This window comes from Urocitellus parryii, chromosome 12, assembly GCF_045843805.1.
Source record: "Urocitellus parryii isolate mUroPar1 chromosome 12, mUroPar1.hap1, whole genome shotgun sequence".
Lineage (NCBI taxonomy): Eukaryota > Metazoa > Chordata > Mammalia > Rodentia > Sciuridae > Urocitellus > Urocitellus parryii.
In genome coordinates, this window is record NC_135542.1 from 50,617,198 (window position 1) to 50,634,852 (window position 17,655).

Below are 17,655 nucleotides of genomic sequence, written 5' to 3' on the forward strand. Positions count from 1 at the left end.
CTAGTTTTCATAATAATTTAAGGAAGGAGGAAGAAAACCATTATTATTTAGAACATAGGTGAAATCTCATAAGTGAAGCAGTAGGAGCACAAGTTCAAGGTCAGCCTCAGCAACTTAGTGAGACCCTGTCTCTAAAAAAAAAAAAAGGTTGTTATTTGTTTTTTTTTTCACAGAGAGGGAAACAAAGATCAGAATAAGAGTGAATTACTAGTTGTCACTTTTTCCTTGATAAAAGCTGAAGTCTCACCTTCATCTTATACCTGGATTATGCTAAATCTCTTTGGTCCTTGCCTTAACACTTTCCAATTAAACTTTTTTCTTTTGGTTCTTTTTTTCAAAGTACAACTTATACTGGAGTTTTAATTCTTTATTATAAAAGCAATAAATGTTTCTTTTAAAAGAATTTAATAAAACAATAAAAATAATGAATATTCCTAATTCCACCACTATTATTCCATGTGCTATGACCTTTTAGATGTATGTAATTTACCTGAATCCATTATTTTGGCTTATTGTTGACAGTTCCCACTTCACAGAGGCACTGACCTATATCCTGCTGATACTGGACCAAGACAAGTCTTCATCCTGAACTGAATTCTATGGATGCCAACAACTTAATAGGAAAGCTACTCAAATTATTCTATAATTTGACATTCTAGTAATAAAGTTCTGATCCCCATCATAAGTGTTATAAAGCCCTCCTATTAAGACATATAAATAAAAATATTCTTGCTGGGAACATGATGCATGCCTGTAATCCCAGGGACACAGGAGAATCAAAGTTCAAGGTTAGCCTGGATAACTTGGTGAGATCCTGTCTCAAAATAAAAAATAGAAAGGGCTGGGGATGTAGCTCAGTGACAAGTTTTCCTGGGTTCAACTGCCAATACACAAATATGTATGTGTATATATACTGTATTTGTGTATATATATTCCTAAATACACACACATACATATATATATATCTGTGACAGTTCCCACTTCACTGAGGCACTGACTTACATCCTGCTAATACCAAACCAAGACAAGTCTTCCTCCCAAACTGGATTCTATGGATGCCAACAATTTAAAAGGAAAGTTTACTCAAATTTATTTTATAATTTGACGTGTGTGTGTGTGTAAAAGAGAGAGAGAGAGAGCGAGACAGACACTACTTTTTAAAAAATATTTCTGCAGTAATGGGGACTGGACCTAGGATTTCATACATGTTGGGCAAGTGCTCTACCACTTAATACCACTTCTTTACATGTATACATAAAAAGACAATTTAAAAATGTTAAGCTCAAAAGGTGATGAAAGAAACCCCATAAGGGTAATAAAGTTGCTTATATGCTTGAAATGACGCACCTGTCGATCCACCTCTGGAAGTAGTAAAAGTAGTCGCTGTTGGCAATCTCCAGGAAGGACTGAAAAAGTGTGTTTGTTGATCAGTGCTCGAAGATTTGTGTTAACTAGAATGGAGTCTGGTGTCTCAACATCAATATCAGCACATTTAGTTCTTTTCATTTGCCCTAAAAAAAAGGGAAAAAAAATCATTTCAAATTCTCTTAAAGTTGTGTTTCTACCTAAAATATAGTTTTGCTGGACAGTGTAAAAAACCACAGTTAAATAGTACACAATGAAGAAAGTAAAACTTAAGGCTCTTAGAAGATAAATGAATATAATTTATCTTTTCTGCAAAAAGAGAATAAAGTCTATAAAAGTAGATTTTTCACCATATTAAAAGAAAATTATCTCCTCCTCTCCCTAAAAAGCTGAGGAAGTTTTTTGTTTTGTGTGTTTGTTTGTTTTTTGATATTCGGGATTGAACTCAGGGACACTCAACCACTGAGCAACATCCCCAGCCCTATTTTGTATTTTATTTAGAGATATAGTCTCACTGAGTTGCTTAGTGAGACTCTGCTTTTGCTGAGGCTGGCTTTGAACTTGAATTTCTCTTGCTTGAACATCCCAAGCTGCAAAGCTGAGGAAATTTATAAGATATAATAAATGAGAGTAGAATCTATTTTGACAAATTAATACAAACATGGAATACATCATATTCTAGTTAGGATCCCAGTCTTGTGGTTGTACATGCTGTGGAGATTCATTGTGGTGTATTCATATATGTACATAGGAAAGTTATGTCAGAATCATTACACTATCTTTCCTATTTCTGTCTCTCCTCCCTTCCCTTCATTCCCCTTTAAACTACTGAATTTCTATTCTGCCCCTCCCTTTTTGTGTGTTAGCATCCACATAACAGAGAGAACATTCCACCTTTGGTTTTTTGGGACTGGTTTATTTCACTTAGCATAATAGTCTCCAGATTCATCCATTTACTGGTAAAAGTCATAAAGTCATTCTTTTTTATGGCTGAGTAATAATGTTTAATTATACTCTACTGTCATGTGTAACTAAAAAGAACAAAAAAATTGCTAAAAATTAAAAAATAATAAATGACACATATAAAGAATGTCTTAAAAAATAGAAACCCAGAATGGGGCTTTGCCTAGCCTGAACCATGTCCTGGGTTCAATTCCCAGTACTGATACCTTTTCCCTCTTCTCATGAGAATTATTCTTCACTGATTGAATTTGCATAGCTAAAAATGTGATTGAAAGCTTAGCAGATGTAAAATATCTGTTTACAACCAAAAGCTTACAGTCTTTCAAAAAATGGACAGTATACAAAAGGTTAAAATGTAAATGAAAAATATATGTAAACAAAAGACTAATTTTGTTGAGCTGGAGCTATAGCTCATGGGCTGAGAGCTTGCCTAGCATGTGTGAAGCAATGGGTTCAAATCTCAGCACCACATAAAAAAAGTAAATAAACAAAATAAAGGTATTGTGTCCATCTAAAACTAAAAAATTTTTTAAAAAGTTGGAAAAAACATCTACAAATCATGATAAAAATTTACTATTCTTAGTATAAAATGTGCCTTACAAATCAATGAGGGAAAAAAACAAATACCACCAAGAGAAAAATGGGTAAAGGAAATTGACAATTAATTCACATACTTCCCTCACCAAAAGCAGATGCTAAAATTTTGATATTTAAAGAAATGCAAGTTAAACAAATAAATAAAAAAATTTTCAAATATATTAAAATGGCAAATACTGCAATATAGTGATGGGAATATGCAGGGAAAAATAAACAAAAACATTTTCAAATACTACTGGTAGAGCTAAAATTTATAATATTACAGAACAAAATATTAACAGTATCTAACAAATTTTTAAAGTACATGAGACTCTGGGAACCAAAAATTCTAAATTTAGAATAACATGAACAAAATCACACTATCTTTGATGTGGTACCTACTCAGGGACACTCAACCACTGAGCGACATCCCCAGCCCTATTTTGTATTTTATTTAGAAATAGAGTCTCACTGAGTTGCTTAGTGAGACCCTGCTTTTGCTGAGGCTGGCTTTGAACTCGAATTTCTGACAGAAGCACAAGAAAAATCACTCTACAAAAGAGGAGAGGATTTCCCTTGAATTAAGCCCACAGGATTCCTACAAATTAAAATCCAAAAACTAGGCTTGGTGGCACATGCCTATAATCTCAGGAGGATGACAAGTTCAAAGCTAGCCTCAGCACCTTAGCAAGGCCCTCAGCAAATTAGTGAGATATGTCTCAAAATAAAAAATAAAAAGGGTTGGGGATGTAGCTCAGTTGTAAAATACCCTAATCACCAGTATAAAATCAATCAATCCATCCATCCACCCAGCACTATATCACAAAAATCACACAACAAATCAGAAGTTATATCACTACAACCAAAGTCATTAGAAATCAGAAATAATGATTTAGATCTAGAAGTACTAGAGTTATTGAATATGTAGAATACAGAAGAGCTATGCATAAAATGTTTAAAGAAACAGAGAATATAATTACAAAGACAAGGATAATACAGTCAGGGAGAGACTTTTAAAAAGTGAGACTTTAAGAAATGTATGATGTAAATGTTTGAAATCAGATACTATGAATGAATAAAACAGCAATTTGGGCAATATTAACAAGGGATTAATAACCTAGAATATAGAGCCAATAAATTTATCCCGAGTATGAGAAATAGAAAACATATTTTGAGAGGCTAAACGAAAACGAAAGAAAGCATGAGAACATCTAATATGTTGACTGGAGACCAAGAATTAGAAAATGGAAAAAAAGGTGATATTTAAGAACTGACAATTATACATTTATCAGAACTAATGAAAACCCACATGGGGCTGGGAATGTGGCTCAGGCAGTAGCGCGCTGGCCTGGCATGCGTGTGGCCCGGGTTAGATCCTTAGCACCAAATACCAAAGATGTTGTGTCCGCCGAGAACTAAAAAATAAATATTAAAAATTCTCTCTCTCTCTCTCTCCTCTCTCACTCTCTCTTTTTTTAAAAAAAAGAAAACCCACAGATCTAAATATCTACAAACATAGACATTCCAAGTAGAATAAAAAGAAATTCATATTAAGCATATTTTATGCATAGCTGTTCTGTATTCTACATATTCAATTACTTTAGTACTTCTGAGCTTAACTAAAAGTGTTTATCAAAGACAAAGGAGTGGGGTTGGGGATGTGGCTCAAGCAGAAGCACGCTCGCTCGCTCGCCTGGCATGCGTGCGGCCCGGGTTCGATCCTCAGCACCACATATAAACAAAGATGTTGTGTCCACCGAAAACTAAAAAAAAAATTAAAATTCTCTCTCTCTCTCTCTCTCTTAAAAAAAAAAAGACAAAGGAGTCAGGTGCAGTACCACATGCCTGTAATGACTAGGGAAACTAAGGCTGGAAGATTTCAAGTTCAAGGCCACCTCTGGAAACTTGGAGAGACCCTGTCTCAAAATAAGAAATAGAAAGAGCTGGGGATGTAGCTCAGTGGTAGAGTATTTCCGGGTTCAATCCCCAGTATAAAAAAATAAATAAATAAAAATAAAAAAAAGGACAAGAAGGGTCTGGGATTATAGTTCCACGGTAGAGTGCTTGCTAGTATGCGCAAGGCCCTGATTTGAGCCACACCACCAGAAGAGGAAGAAGAAGAAGAAAATCCTTGCAAGCATCCTTAAGGAAGGGAAAGATTTCATAAAAAGGAAAAACAAAGTGGCAGTAAATTTCTTCACAACAAAGGAATTAAGAACAAATAGATAGAATCTATAAAATGCTGAAAGAACTAGGAATCCTGGAATGCCCACCAAATATCCTTCAAAAATGAATGTGGAATAAAGGCATTTATAAAGATAAACAAAAGGAGAGGACATTTAATACCAAGGAACCCACACTAAATAAAGTTCATAAGAATTTATACTTGGGCTGGGGATGTGGCTCAAGCGGTAGCGCGCTCGCCTGGCATGTGTGCGGCCAGGGTTCGATCCTCAGCACCACATACAAAAAAACCAAAGATGTTGTGTCCGTCGAAAACTAAAAAATAAATACTAAAAAATTCTATCTCTCTCTCTCTCTCCCTCTCTCTTTAAAAAAAAAAATTTATACTTTAGGAGAGAAAATTGTAGAAGGATGGGTTGGAATACAATGGAGAAAGGTTAAGCATGTAGGGGCTGTGGTAGAGCGCTTACCTATCATGTATGAGTCACTGGATTCAATCCTCAGCACCACATAAAAATAAATAAATAAAGCATGTAGAAAAATCTACACCAATGTTATTTATATATTCCAAGTAGATATTCTGATTTGTGGGACTGAAAACGAAAATATTATTTAAGTCAAGATAAAAAGATTAGTGCTAAACTGTAAAATACTTCCACAGTTGTAAAGGAATATCAAATGTTTTTTTCTTTTTTAATTTCTTTTAGTTGTTGATAGACCTTTATTTATTTATACGTGGTGCTGAGAACTGAACCTAGTACCTCACACATGCCAGTCAAGTATGCTACCGCTGAGCCACAGACCCAGCCCATCAAGTGGTTTTCTTTGAAGAAACAACTCCAGATACATTAACAAACACAATAAAGTCAGAAGGGGTAGTACATACCTGCAATCTCAATGATTTGGGAGGTGAGCCAGGAGGATAGCAAGTTTGAGGCCAGTCTCAGAAATTTAGTGAGGCCCTAACCAATTTAGTAATTCCTTGTTTCAAACAATAAAAAGGGATGGGGAGCAGTGGTAAAGTACCCTAAGTTCAATCCCCAGTAACAAACAAACAAACAAACAAACATACCACCACCAGGGGCTGGGGATGTGGCTCAAGCGGTAGCGCGCTCGCCTGGCATGCGTGCGGCCCAGGTTCGATCCTCAGCACCACATACAAACAAAGATGTTATGTCCGCCGAAAACTAACTAACTAACTAACTAAATATTAAAAACAACAACAACAACAACAAAAAAAAAACAACAAACATACCACCACCAAAGGAAAGAGATTGTCACATTCAATTAAAAACAAAACACAGAGCTGGGATTGTAGCTAAGTGGTAGAACACTTGCCTAGCATGTGTGAGACACTGGGTTCAATTCTCAGCACCACATATAAATAAATAAAGAGAAATATATAAAGCTCAAGCATACAGAAATAAAGTATGAACAAAGTAAAAATAAGCTAGGCAAAAACTAAAGGTGGAGAGGTGTCATACCATTTATTAATATCAAACAAATGACTTCAAGTAAAAACCTTATCAGTAACTGATAAGGTAAATGAATAATGATAAAAACCTGAATCTAACAAAGAATTTAAACATGAAAACATGTAATACAAATAGAGCCAGGCACAGAAGTGCACATGTATAATTCCAGGGACAAGGAATCAATTTCACAGATGAAGATCAACTGTCCCAGACGAAAGCTTGCTCAATCTACACTGTTAAGTTATATTGTAGGACTCTTAAGCCCTGACACTGTGGCTTTGGAGTCTTTTGCTCTGTATAACACAGCCTATGATTTCATTTCGGTTTAAAGTTCGTAAGAAAAACAAAAAACAAAAATCCCTATTATACTTGGAAATTAAAAACTTCAAAATAACTCCTGAGACAAAGAAATTAAAATATACATATATATTTAACTTTTTAAAATGAATGATGATGGGGCTGGGGTTGTGGCTCAGTGGTAGAGCACTTGCCTAGTTTGTGCAAGACCCTGGGTTCGATCCTCAGCACCACATAAAAATAAATAAATAAAATAAAGATATTGTGTCCAACTAAAAAATTAAAAAAAAAATATTTAAAAAAAAAAATGAATGATGATAAATACCGTACCTGAGAGGTAAAGGTAAATGTAAAAAAAAAAAAAAAAAAAAAAAATCAATTACCAAGGCACAAAATGAAAAGTAAAGGCTCTATATTCAAACCTGTCTTCCTGCCAAAAAACATCTTAAATTTGGAGAAATGAGATAACAATATACATACTAATTATATTTGCTTAATTGCACTAAATATCTTGAACATCTTTAAAATAATTACCAACAAATCTATCTATCTATCTATCTATCTATCTATCTATCTATCTATCTATCTATGGTACTGGGGATTGCAATCAAAAGTGCTTTACCACTGAGTCACATCACCCAACCCTTTTTATTTTATTTTGAGACAGGGCCTGGCTAAGTTGCCTAGGCTGCCTTCAAATTTTCGATCCTCTGGCCTCAACCTCCTGAGTTGGTGGGATTATAGGCATGTGCCACTGGGCCCAGCTTAGACTTCCTTTTAAAAAAGCTTTAATGTGGCATTTATACACTATGGAGTATTACTCTGCATTAAAAAATGACAAAATCATAGAATTTGGAGGGAAATGGATGGCATTAGAGCAGATTATGCTAAGTGAAGCTAGTCAATCTTTAAAAAACAAATACCAAATGACTCCTTTGATATAAGGGGAGTAAACAAGGACAGGGTAGGGACGAAGAGCTTGAGAAGAAGATTTACATTAAACAGGGATGAGAGGTGGGAGGGAAAGGGAGTGAGAAGGGAAATTGCATGGAAATGGAAGGCGATCCTCAGGGTTATACAAAATGTCATATAAGAGGAAAGGAGGGGCAAGACAAGATAATACAAATGGAAGTAATGATTTACAGTAGAAGGGGTAGAGAGAGAAAAGGGGAGGGGAGGGGAGGGGAGGGGAGGGGGGATAGTAGAGAATAGGACAGACAGCAGAATACATCAGACACTAGAAAGGCAACATGTCAATCAATGGAAGGGAAACTGATGTGATACAGCAATTTGTATACGGGGTAAAAGCGGGAGTTCATAATCCACGTGAATCAACTGTGTAATATGATGTATTAAGAACTATGTAATGTTATGAACGACCAATAAAAAAAATAAATAAATAAATAAATAAAATAAAAAAGCTTATGTATCACATTCTAAAGGTTCTATTATGATCAGCTTAACTGAACTCCCACTGATGATCATGTCAATGATTACTAGTTTCCATTTGTAAAAACAATGTTGCAGGGTTGCAGATATAGTTCAGTGGTACAGAGCACTTGCCTAGCATGTTAAACACCTGAGTTCAATCCCCAGGTGTTTAAAGCATTTCTCTGGAAATATTATTAATTAATTATATTCTCACACTTTAATAGTTAAAATGGATCTGGAATACATAAATGAACACAGAATAAATTTCCCTCAGATGTGTAGCACTGCTGCACATTTTTTTCCCCTCTTTTTGGTGCTAGGGGAGAACCCAGGGCCTCGTAAGTATATGCTCTTAACGACGTATTCCATGCCCTGTTGTGCTATTTTTTATCTTCTGTGTTGCTTCTGAAATGTCTGTAATCCCAATTCATTTTTAATCCTATGACTTGTGATGAATTTAATGATACGTTATGCATGTCTTTCCATGAAAAAATATATGGTATTTAAAAATCATTTTTAAGGGGCTCAGTGGTAGACTGTTTGCCTAGCACATGTGAGGGACTGGGTTCATTTCTTAGCACCATATAAAAAAATAAATAAATAAAATAAAGGTATTGTGTCCATCTACCTCTAAAAATATTTTTAAATTGACACAAACAAATAGTACATCAGAACTTATTTCATCTAACTAGCTATAACTTGTACCTGTTGACTATGATGTTTTCCCCATTTCTCTCTCCTTCCTACTTTCCCTACCTTCTGGTAACTTCCATTCTACTCTCAACTTCTGTGAGACCAGACCAGCTTTTTTTTTTTGGTACTGGGGGATTGAACTCAGGGGCACTCAAATACTAAGCAACATCCTCAACCCTATTTTGTATTTTATTTAGAGACAGGGACTCACTGAGTTGCAGGAGCACTCAAATACTAAGCCACATCCTCAACTCTATTTTGTATTTTATTTAGAGACAGTGTCTCACTTACTTTTGCTGAGGCTGGTTTTGAAATTGCAATCCTCCTGCCTCAGCTTCCCAAACTGCTGGGATTATAGGTGTGCACCACTGCCCCAACTATGAGATCACATAGTATTTTGTCTTTCTGTGCCTGCCTTATTTTTACTGAAAAGAATGGCTTCCAGTTTCACCCATGATGTTACAAAGGACAATTTCATCCTTTTATGTCTGAATATTCCACTGTATGTAAATACCACACTTTCATTAACCATTCATTAGTCAATACACACTTAGGTTGATTCCATTTCTTGGCTATTGTAAATAGTGTTATAATAAACATGTGATCCTAATTTTTAAAATCTTTGAATGAAAAGCATTTTTTGTCTTTCTGGAATCGTCTGATTATCTTGGATGTTTTCAAATTTTAGAACAATGTATCTTGGCATACTTTTCTGTTTTGTTTTTATTTTTAGTACTGGGGACTGAACCCAGGGGCTCTTTACCACCGAACTACATCCCCAGACCTTTCATATTTTGAGACAGGGTCTCACTAAATTTTTGAGGCTGGTCTTGAACTTACAATTCTCCTACCTCAGTCTTCTGAGTCACTAGGATTAAAGGCGTGAGCCTGCATCCATCTTTTTTGTTTCTTTACATCTAATCTCAATTTTCAATCTGGAATCCTGTGATTTTCAGTTCTAAGATGTTCTCAATAGTCTTTTCTTCACATTTAGTTCCCTTTCAACTTCTCTTCTTAATAGTTCTACTTTTTGGGACAATGAACAACGTGGACTGGTGTTTCAATTTCTTACCTCTTCTCTGCTATAGAACATCTCTTTATTTTTTTGATTCACCAATCAGAAGAATCACTTCTTAGTATTTGTATTTAACTTGATCTCTCAAATTTCAGTACAGTGCCTCACTGTCTGCCCTCAGCTATATGTAGTGTCCCTAAAATGGAATTTCTTTCATCCAATCTCACCTCAAAATAAACTTCTTTTCTTCTGCTAAGGTGAAGCATAAAACTGGTTCTTTTAAACTCTTCACCTCACTTTTCTCTTCTATAATACATCATCTCTTCAGTTCTTGTATTTCTATACTCTTATGTTAGTGGGATTTCCAAGAAAAAAAAAAACTTTCAGTTTGTCTTATTTAATTATAAGCCTTTCTATTTTTCTGTCTATAGAAATGACATGTAAATAATGCAGGACACAAAGCAACTTCCTGGTAGAAAGAAATAACCACAAAATGACTGATGACAGATCTTTCTCTGAAATAAAGTTTGATAGGGGAGGACAGGAAGAACATGAAGATATTTAAGAGTACAAAGGTGAACATGGTAAAAAAACAAAACAAAACAAAAAATCACAGGAAAAAGACATACTACATTAATTCTGTCTTTATTTCTTTTCATTTCTTAGAAGTGATTATGTCAGACTGGGTATGTAGCCGGGTGGTGAAGCACTTAATATAGTATGTGCAAGGCCCTGGATTTGATTCCTAGCACCACACAAAAACAACGAAGAGTCATTAATAAATTATTTCTATACTTTGCTATATAACCCAAATCATGCACTAAACATAAGTCAAATGGCTGATGAATTTCAAATCTATAACTGACAAATCATGGCAATGAAAACAAAAATCTTTGTAAACTAACTTACTTGTATGGAGTCTGTCAGACCTCTGGAAAGACTTCTTCCCTAAGCCTAGTAAGGGACTTTCCACTTTAACTGAGGAAGAAAAACTGGAGTTTGGGTTCTGGGGGCTGCTTGACTGTCCATCAGATTGCTTTCCTTCCCATATTGCTAGGGAGAAAAATAAGAAAGACTAGAGGCACGGAGGTTACAAACAGAAATTAATTAATTAATCAATCATTCAATGTGAACTACAGGGAGTTATGTATGAGGAAATTCTGGCCCTGGCTAATGTGTTTTCAGTCTGAGAACTGAAGTAAAAAAATAAAATCCTTCCTCCTAACACACTTTCCATTTTTGTTGATAAGTCTCCTTTCTATTAAAAAAAAGAAAAAAAAGCAAAGTTCTGCAAGACTCAGAATTTTTTTGGCAATTCTACAGAATAAGCTTATGGCATCAAACTGAATTATATAAGAAAATACGGTTAGTCCAGTTTAGATTAAAAGCAAAATAAGCACAAAATCCAAAAGCCTATTGACATATCCAACACAAACTGAAAGGTAGTATGTATAACCTCTTACTTTTAAGGAAGAGAACTGGTAAAGAGCTTATTTTGACTTTTTTTTGTTTGTTTCCTCCTGGAAACAAAAGATTTATAATGTTACTGACTGGGATGCTTCCAAGTATTATAGTTTAGAAATAGTGGAAATTAGTCTAGATTTATTTCTTACATACTAATCTTATTTATAAACTTTTAAATAACTGCATGATATTTTACAGAAAAACTCCATTTATTTTAAAAGAATTTATATTGATAATTTGGCAATACAGGGTCATATAAATAAATGTAGCAATTTAAGAATAAATTTCCAGATTTTAATAAGGAAAACATGAGACAACTTTTTAAATATAAATTTATAACACCAACATGAAAACACTGGGATAAAGAAACTTCCATTGAAAAAAAAAAATGCCCAAACTACCTACCAGGTTTGGTAGTAGCAGAATCACTGGATTTAACAGACTTGAGAGGAAGGTGTTGGTTGGAGGAGATGGACATGCTTGGTCTGCATTGCTGCTGCTGCTTCTTTTGCTGTTGTTGCTTTAAAGCCTACAAAGAGAAAACTGACTATAATACATAAATTAGCTTTTAGTAATAATAAAAAGTAAAATGACTTCTTTTTAAGTTGTAAGAAGAACGCTACTCATTATTCAATTTCTTTGAAATTTATCAGAGCAAATAAAACCTAAATTAGACAAATTGAACACAAGACGGCAATGATCCCTAGAGTTTGGTTACTTTTTGCCAGTATTATCCTTTATATATAATTGTGAGGAACAGCCAATTGATATCTTTTAGAACTTAAAAATTCCCAGTAAGTCAAGGATAAAGGACTTAGGAATCTTATAAGAGAACTGTATATGTTTTACCATTTTTTTGTAAACAATTCTAAGCCCTGTACCAAGAAGAGCCCTATTTGCACCAACACTATAAAGAAATGCAAATATTCAACTTATTTATATGCTTCAGAGGTACTACATTTGGAAAAAAAGGTAAATAACTACTTGAATTATCTTGGGTAAGAATAATGAGGCTTATTTCAATTTACCAAATTTCAGCAATTTATAATAATGCAGTAAACAGAGGGGAAGGAAAACTAGAAAATAATAGTTAAAAGAATAGTATGGCTCCTTCTGGCTACTTGAGATTATTTTCATTTCTATGAGATTATTAATTTATAGACTAAGTAATACTATTTAGAATGAACAAAATCCAGGAAATTTCCAATTTTTAATAAGGAAAATATGAGACAACTTTTTAAATTAAGGTTGGGGGGAGGGAGGGAGACAGACAGGGAGATGGGGGATTATGAATGTGCATAAGAAAGCAATTTTCAGGTTTTCCGGGGAAATGACTTTGTGTTATGGTTTGTATCTGGAATGTCCCCCCCAAAACTCATGTTTTGAAAGCATGATCCCAATACAGCAAGGTTCAGAGATAGCAGTTTTAGGCAATAATAAGGCTCTGAACCCATCAGTGGAGCATTAACATATTGACAGCTGAATGGACTAGTAGACTGTAAGCAGGTGGGGGCATGGCTAGAAGAAGTAGGTCATTAGGCGTGTGGCCCTAGACCATATCTGTCTCTGGTGGCTTCCTTCTCTCTCCTTACCAGCTGCCATGAGCTAGGCAGTTTTCCTCTGCCATGCCATTTCTGCCTTGGAGTCAGTTGACCATGGACTGACACCTCTGAATCTTTGAGCTAAAATAAACCTTCCTCTTATAAGTGGTTCGTATCAGGATTTTGGTCACAGCCACAAAAAGCTGACTTGCCCATTTTAAGCTTTAACCTTCAGGACCATCATGCAATGTTAAATAATTGTGGTTACTTCCAAGATGCTACAAGGCACAGTGTCCATTCCAGGTTAATGCAAAACTTACCCCATCTATTTCTTCTGTGATCACGTAAATTCACAAACATTATGGAAGCAGAATCATTTATAGCCCGTTAATTAAGAATTACACACAGTTCTTGTCCTACCTTAGTAGTTTACAAACTCTGTTCCTAATTCGATTTTAGAACAAATAAATACATAAACAACAAGAACCTCCTCACTTGTGGTAAAGAATAACAGTAATTATGATTACTATGAAAAACGTACACTGTAGACAAAGACTTAAGTTAACATAGCACACTGATTTCTACAAAGAAATCACAACATTTCATTCTTAAGATTACAAGAGTATACCACAGTAGCATACGCGTCATTAATTAGTTAACAAGGATTGAAAAAAAATGCTTGCCTTTTCCCTGTAAAAAAAAAAAAAGAAGCACTTAAATTTCTTAAAATCTTTCAAAAATTTATAAAAACACAAATGCTACAGGATATCAATGCAGGCAGTAATCAATTTTATCAAATTTATGGATAGCTTTTCATAAAAGTACTTTTGGTTTAAATACTTTAAAACCTACATAACTTTAAAATTTTGTGTTACTTTTGATTATATACATGATACAAAAATACATTTTTAATATTTAATTCAAACTCAAAGCTAAATTCTTTTTTTGACCATCACTCCTGGTGTACAACCTCAAAGGTAACCAGTCATTGATTTGTTTTTCCCTACTGAACTTTTTTTCATATTTACATATGTGTGTGTGCAATAAACATTCATAGTTCCATTAAAAAACAGCATTGTTTGTGGATATGTGTATATTTTTATAATTGGTATCATGCCCTATATACTGTATATACTTAATTTTAATGATTCAATATTATTTTGTGGTGATTTTTCCCTATGTAAAGTGTGTGTAACTCCATAATAAAATAAACCTCTTTTATATAATTGTCTACTTTATTGATATATGACTGCTTATTAAGGAATTTTCTAATATATATGTAAATTAGAAAATTTTAGATTTTATACATGTTTGTTAAGTCTATTTCCAAGTTTGCTATAATAAACTTATGTGAAAATATTTTTCTATATTTGTATATGTATTTTTTCTAACATAAGTTTGAAAATATTAAATTGCTTAACCATGGGGCATGTGCTTTTAAAATTTAATATATGTTGCAAAATTCCTTTCCAATGTGGCTACAATAAAATATTCCAAAAGCAAATCAGTTTTCCTGCACACTTGCCAATGCTTGATATAATTAAGCTCCTCAATTTATACCAGAATCTGAAGACACAAGTAACCTGTCATTTTAAAGTCTGCCTAAATTACTATCGAGTTTATATTTATTGATCACTTGCATTTCAAAAAAATTAAAAGATAGTTCTTTAAAAAGTTCAATAAGACACTGACAAGTGATACTGGGAAAAAAGAAGACATAGCATAAATGAACACCACTGAGAACAAGAAGGAGACATAAAAGAGCACTGTGCACAACTTCATACCAGTATTTGAAAAAAAATTAGATGAAATGAACTGTTTTCTAAGTTTCCAAAATAAGCTCAAAAAAAAAGTCAAGAGACTGTTAATAACAGTTTACATTGTAATATTAGAAAAATAATTTTCAGTATGACTTAATAAACCTAAGATCATTTCTAAAATTTTGTTCCAAAATCTAAAAAAAAAAAAAAAAAAAAAAAAAAAGAGCTACACACTTATTTTATGATGCTAGAACAATCATGATTTCAAAACTGCTCTTGGATAGTATAAGAATACTATACAATCTAAACTACAATATTAATAAAATTTGGTAACATTGAAAAAATATGTAATGACCATGTAGAGTATTCTAGAGTTAAATAGAACATAATATTAGAAAATCTAGCTATGTAATCAGATTAATAAAAAAAAATCTACCTAAGCAAATTTAAATCATCTAAATAAATTTCAAAGAAAACATACCTGAAAAATTCAATACCTATTCATGGTTAATACCCCACCACACACCTCACCCTCAAACTTATTAGCAAACTAGGAACAAGTTAGGAACTTTAAAACTGTGATAAAGAGTTATCTATTGAGCTGGGATTGTAGTTCAGTGGTAGAGTGCTTGCCTAGCACTTGTGAGGCACTGGATTTGATTCTCAGAACCACAGAGAAATAAAAAAAATAAAGGTCCACTGACAAAGTAAAAATATTTTAAAAGAGTTATCTACCAAGAGGGCTGGGGTTGTGGCTCAGTGAGAGAGCGCTCACCTAGCATGCGTGAGGTGCTGGGTTCGATCCTCAGAACCACATAAAAGTAAATAAATAAATAAACAAATAAATAAATAAACAGAATGGAGGTGTCATGTCCAACTACAACTAAAAAAAAGATATATAAAAAAGTTATCCACCAAAAATCTACAATGAATATTATACACAGAAGTACAAAAATTACTAGCACATAATTAAAATACTTCATAAAATTTTCCCTTTAAAAGGGCCTATGTGGGTCTGGGGTTATGGCTCAGTGGTAGAATGCTTGCCTAGCATGTGTGAGGCACTAGGTTTGATTCTCGGCACCATATACAAATAAATAAAGGTCAATCAACAACTAATAAAATATTAAAAAATAGGGACTGGGGTTGTGGCTCAGTGGTAGAGCGCTTGCCTGGCATGTGTGAGGCACTGGGTTCGATCCTCAGCACCACATAAAATAAATAAATAAAAGTCTATAAACAATTAAAAAAAGTAAAAGGGTCTAATGTAAAAGCTCTCGAGGAACTTTCAATAACTTCATAATCATGCACTGCTACTGTGTGAGATCATCCTTCTGATACACAGACTAGCAATGCTTACCTGCTTTAGTGCCTTCTTGCTGTGCTTCTGTGATGGAGAAATGACTTTACCTGCTGGAATGGTGGGCGATGGGCAGCCTGAATGTGGGGAGGATGGCTGTGACAGTCTAGACGATACTGAGGGAAAAAGTGACAATGAAAAATTTTGTTGTCAGCATTGATATCAAGCACCATTCCTTCCCCAGATTATATGCTACCTGTGTTAAGAACTGTGACCAAACACTTTTGGAAAGGATCTTCTTTTTGTAGTTCTACTGCAGCCTCCCTGTTCATTTATTTCCTCAGAAAGCTCTAGTGAAGGATAGGGAAAGGATGGGGAAAGGATGGGTGTTAGTATGCATTAATTTTCATTCTTTAAATTTTCAATAGAACTGAAGCAGCAGGAAGTAAGAGTATAAATCATGAAGTCATCAAATTAGATAGAAGGTAGAAAAGATACTAGGATGCTCTGGATAGTACCTATATTCTAAAGTAAGCCTGAAGATGAATTATGATGACAGGATACAGGGGGAAGTCTTAAACTGACAGTTTAAGACAAAGGCAATAAGGCCATTCCACCTGAAAAACTCTTTACAGTTTTAAACCTTACACTCCTTCATTTCTTCAATCAATGGTAGTTTAAAGCTTATCAATATGAGATGCCATTTGAAGACTTCTCTCATGGAAGGAATGTAAATGTGTACAGGATGTAACCACTTTCAACTAATGAAGACTAGTTGTTCTACGTAGCCTGTTGAAGCCTGGCCAAACCCAAGTTATACATGAAGGAAGATACTTGCTTCAAGAGCCTATATTTCTTATAAAAAAAAAAACAGCACTTACATCTATCTTTATTTTCTTTAAAATTTGGCAGGATGTTAGTTCTGTTTATGTTAAGGAAGAACACAGAAATAGCTGATTCAGATTTGTTAAAGAAAAAAAATGAGAGAAAATTATAAACATATTTCTTAGGGATGACTCCTAAAAGTCACGTTTACTAACATCTTCTTCCTTTCAAGATAGGCATTGTTGGCAAAATGACATCCCATGTTAAATCCCATAAGCTTTAAGATATCATATATTTTTGGCAGGTAGCTAACAAGAAAATTGAGTACAGTTTATTAGAATATGCAAGTTTGGAATACAGCATTTCAATTTACTTAGATTTCTCAAGAAATACACAGTAGATACACTTATAGAAGATAACAGTAACAACATTAAGAAAATTTAGCACTAGTTTTGTATCCCAACTTTTATGAAAAGGCTTATATATGGGAAAGAGTTGATGTACAATAAACTTGATATTAAAAAACTCAAATTATTCAGTGCAACATATCATATAAAATAAAACTGGATAACTTTGGAAATAGTTGAGCAGCAAAAAGAAATCATATCCTCAGTGTACTCTGATGTTGATCAATTTTTGGAAAATAGCAGCTTTACTGAGATGTAATTTACGTATTATATATTTTAAGGTATAAAATTTAATGACTTTTAGTATGGTTATCACCACCATCAGTTTTCATCATTGTCCACACCCACCCTCTCAAATG

General features: G+C 34.0%; 1 protein-coding gene across 1 annotated transcript in view; it reads right to left on the minus strand.

Moving 5' to 3' along the window:
* Asxl2 (ASXL transcriptional regulator 2) overlaps window positions 1–17,655 on the minus strand; it is a 141,024-nt gene that overhangs the window by 22,957 nt on the left and 100,412 nt on the right. The window contains exons 6-9 of the mRNA XM_026392396.2: window positions 16,125–16,240; window positions 11,869–11,992; window positions 10,909–11,052; window positions 1,348–1,511 (exon numbers count right to left, since the gene is read on the minus strand). Coding sequence (XP_026248181.2) covers window positions 1,348–1,511; window positions 10,909–11,052; window positions 11,869–11,992; window positions 16,125–16,240 — 548 coding nt within the window. The remainder of the gene's footprint in view (window positions 1–1,347; window positions 1,512–10,908; window positions 11,053–11,868; window positions 11,993–16,124; window positions 16,241–17,655) is intronic.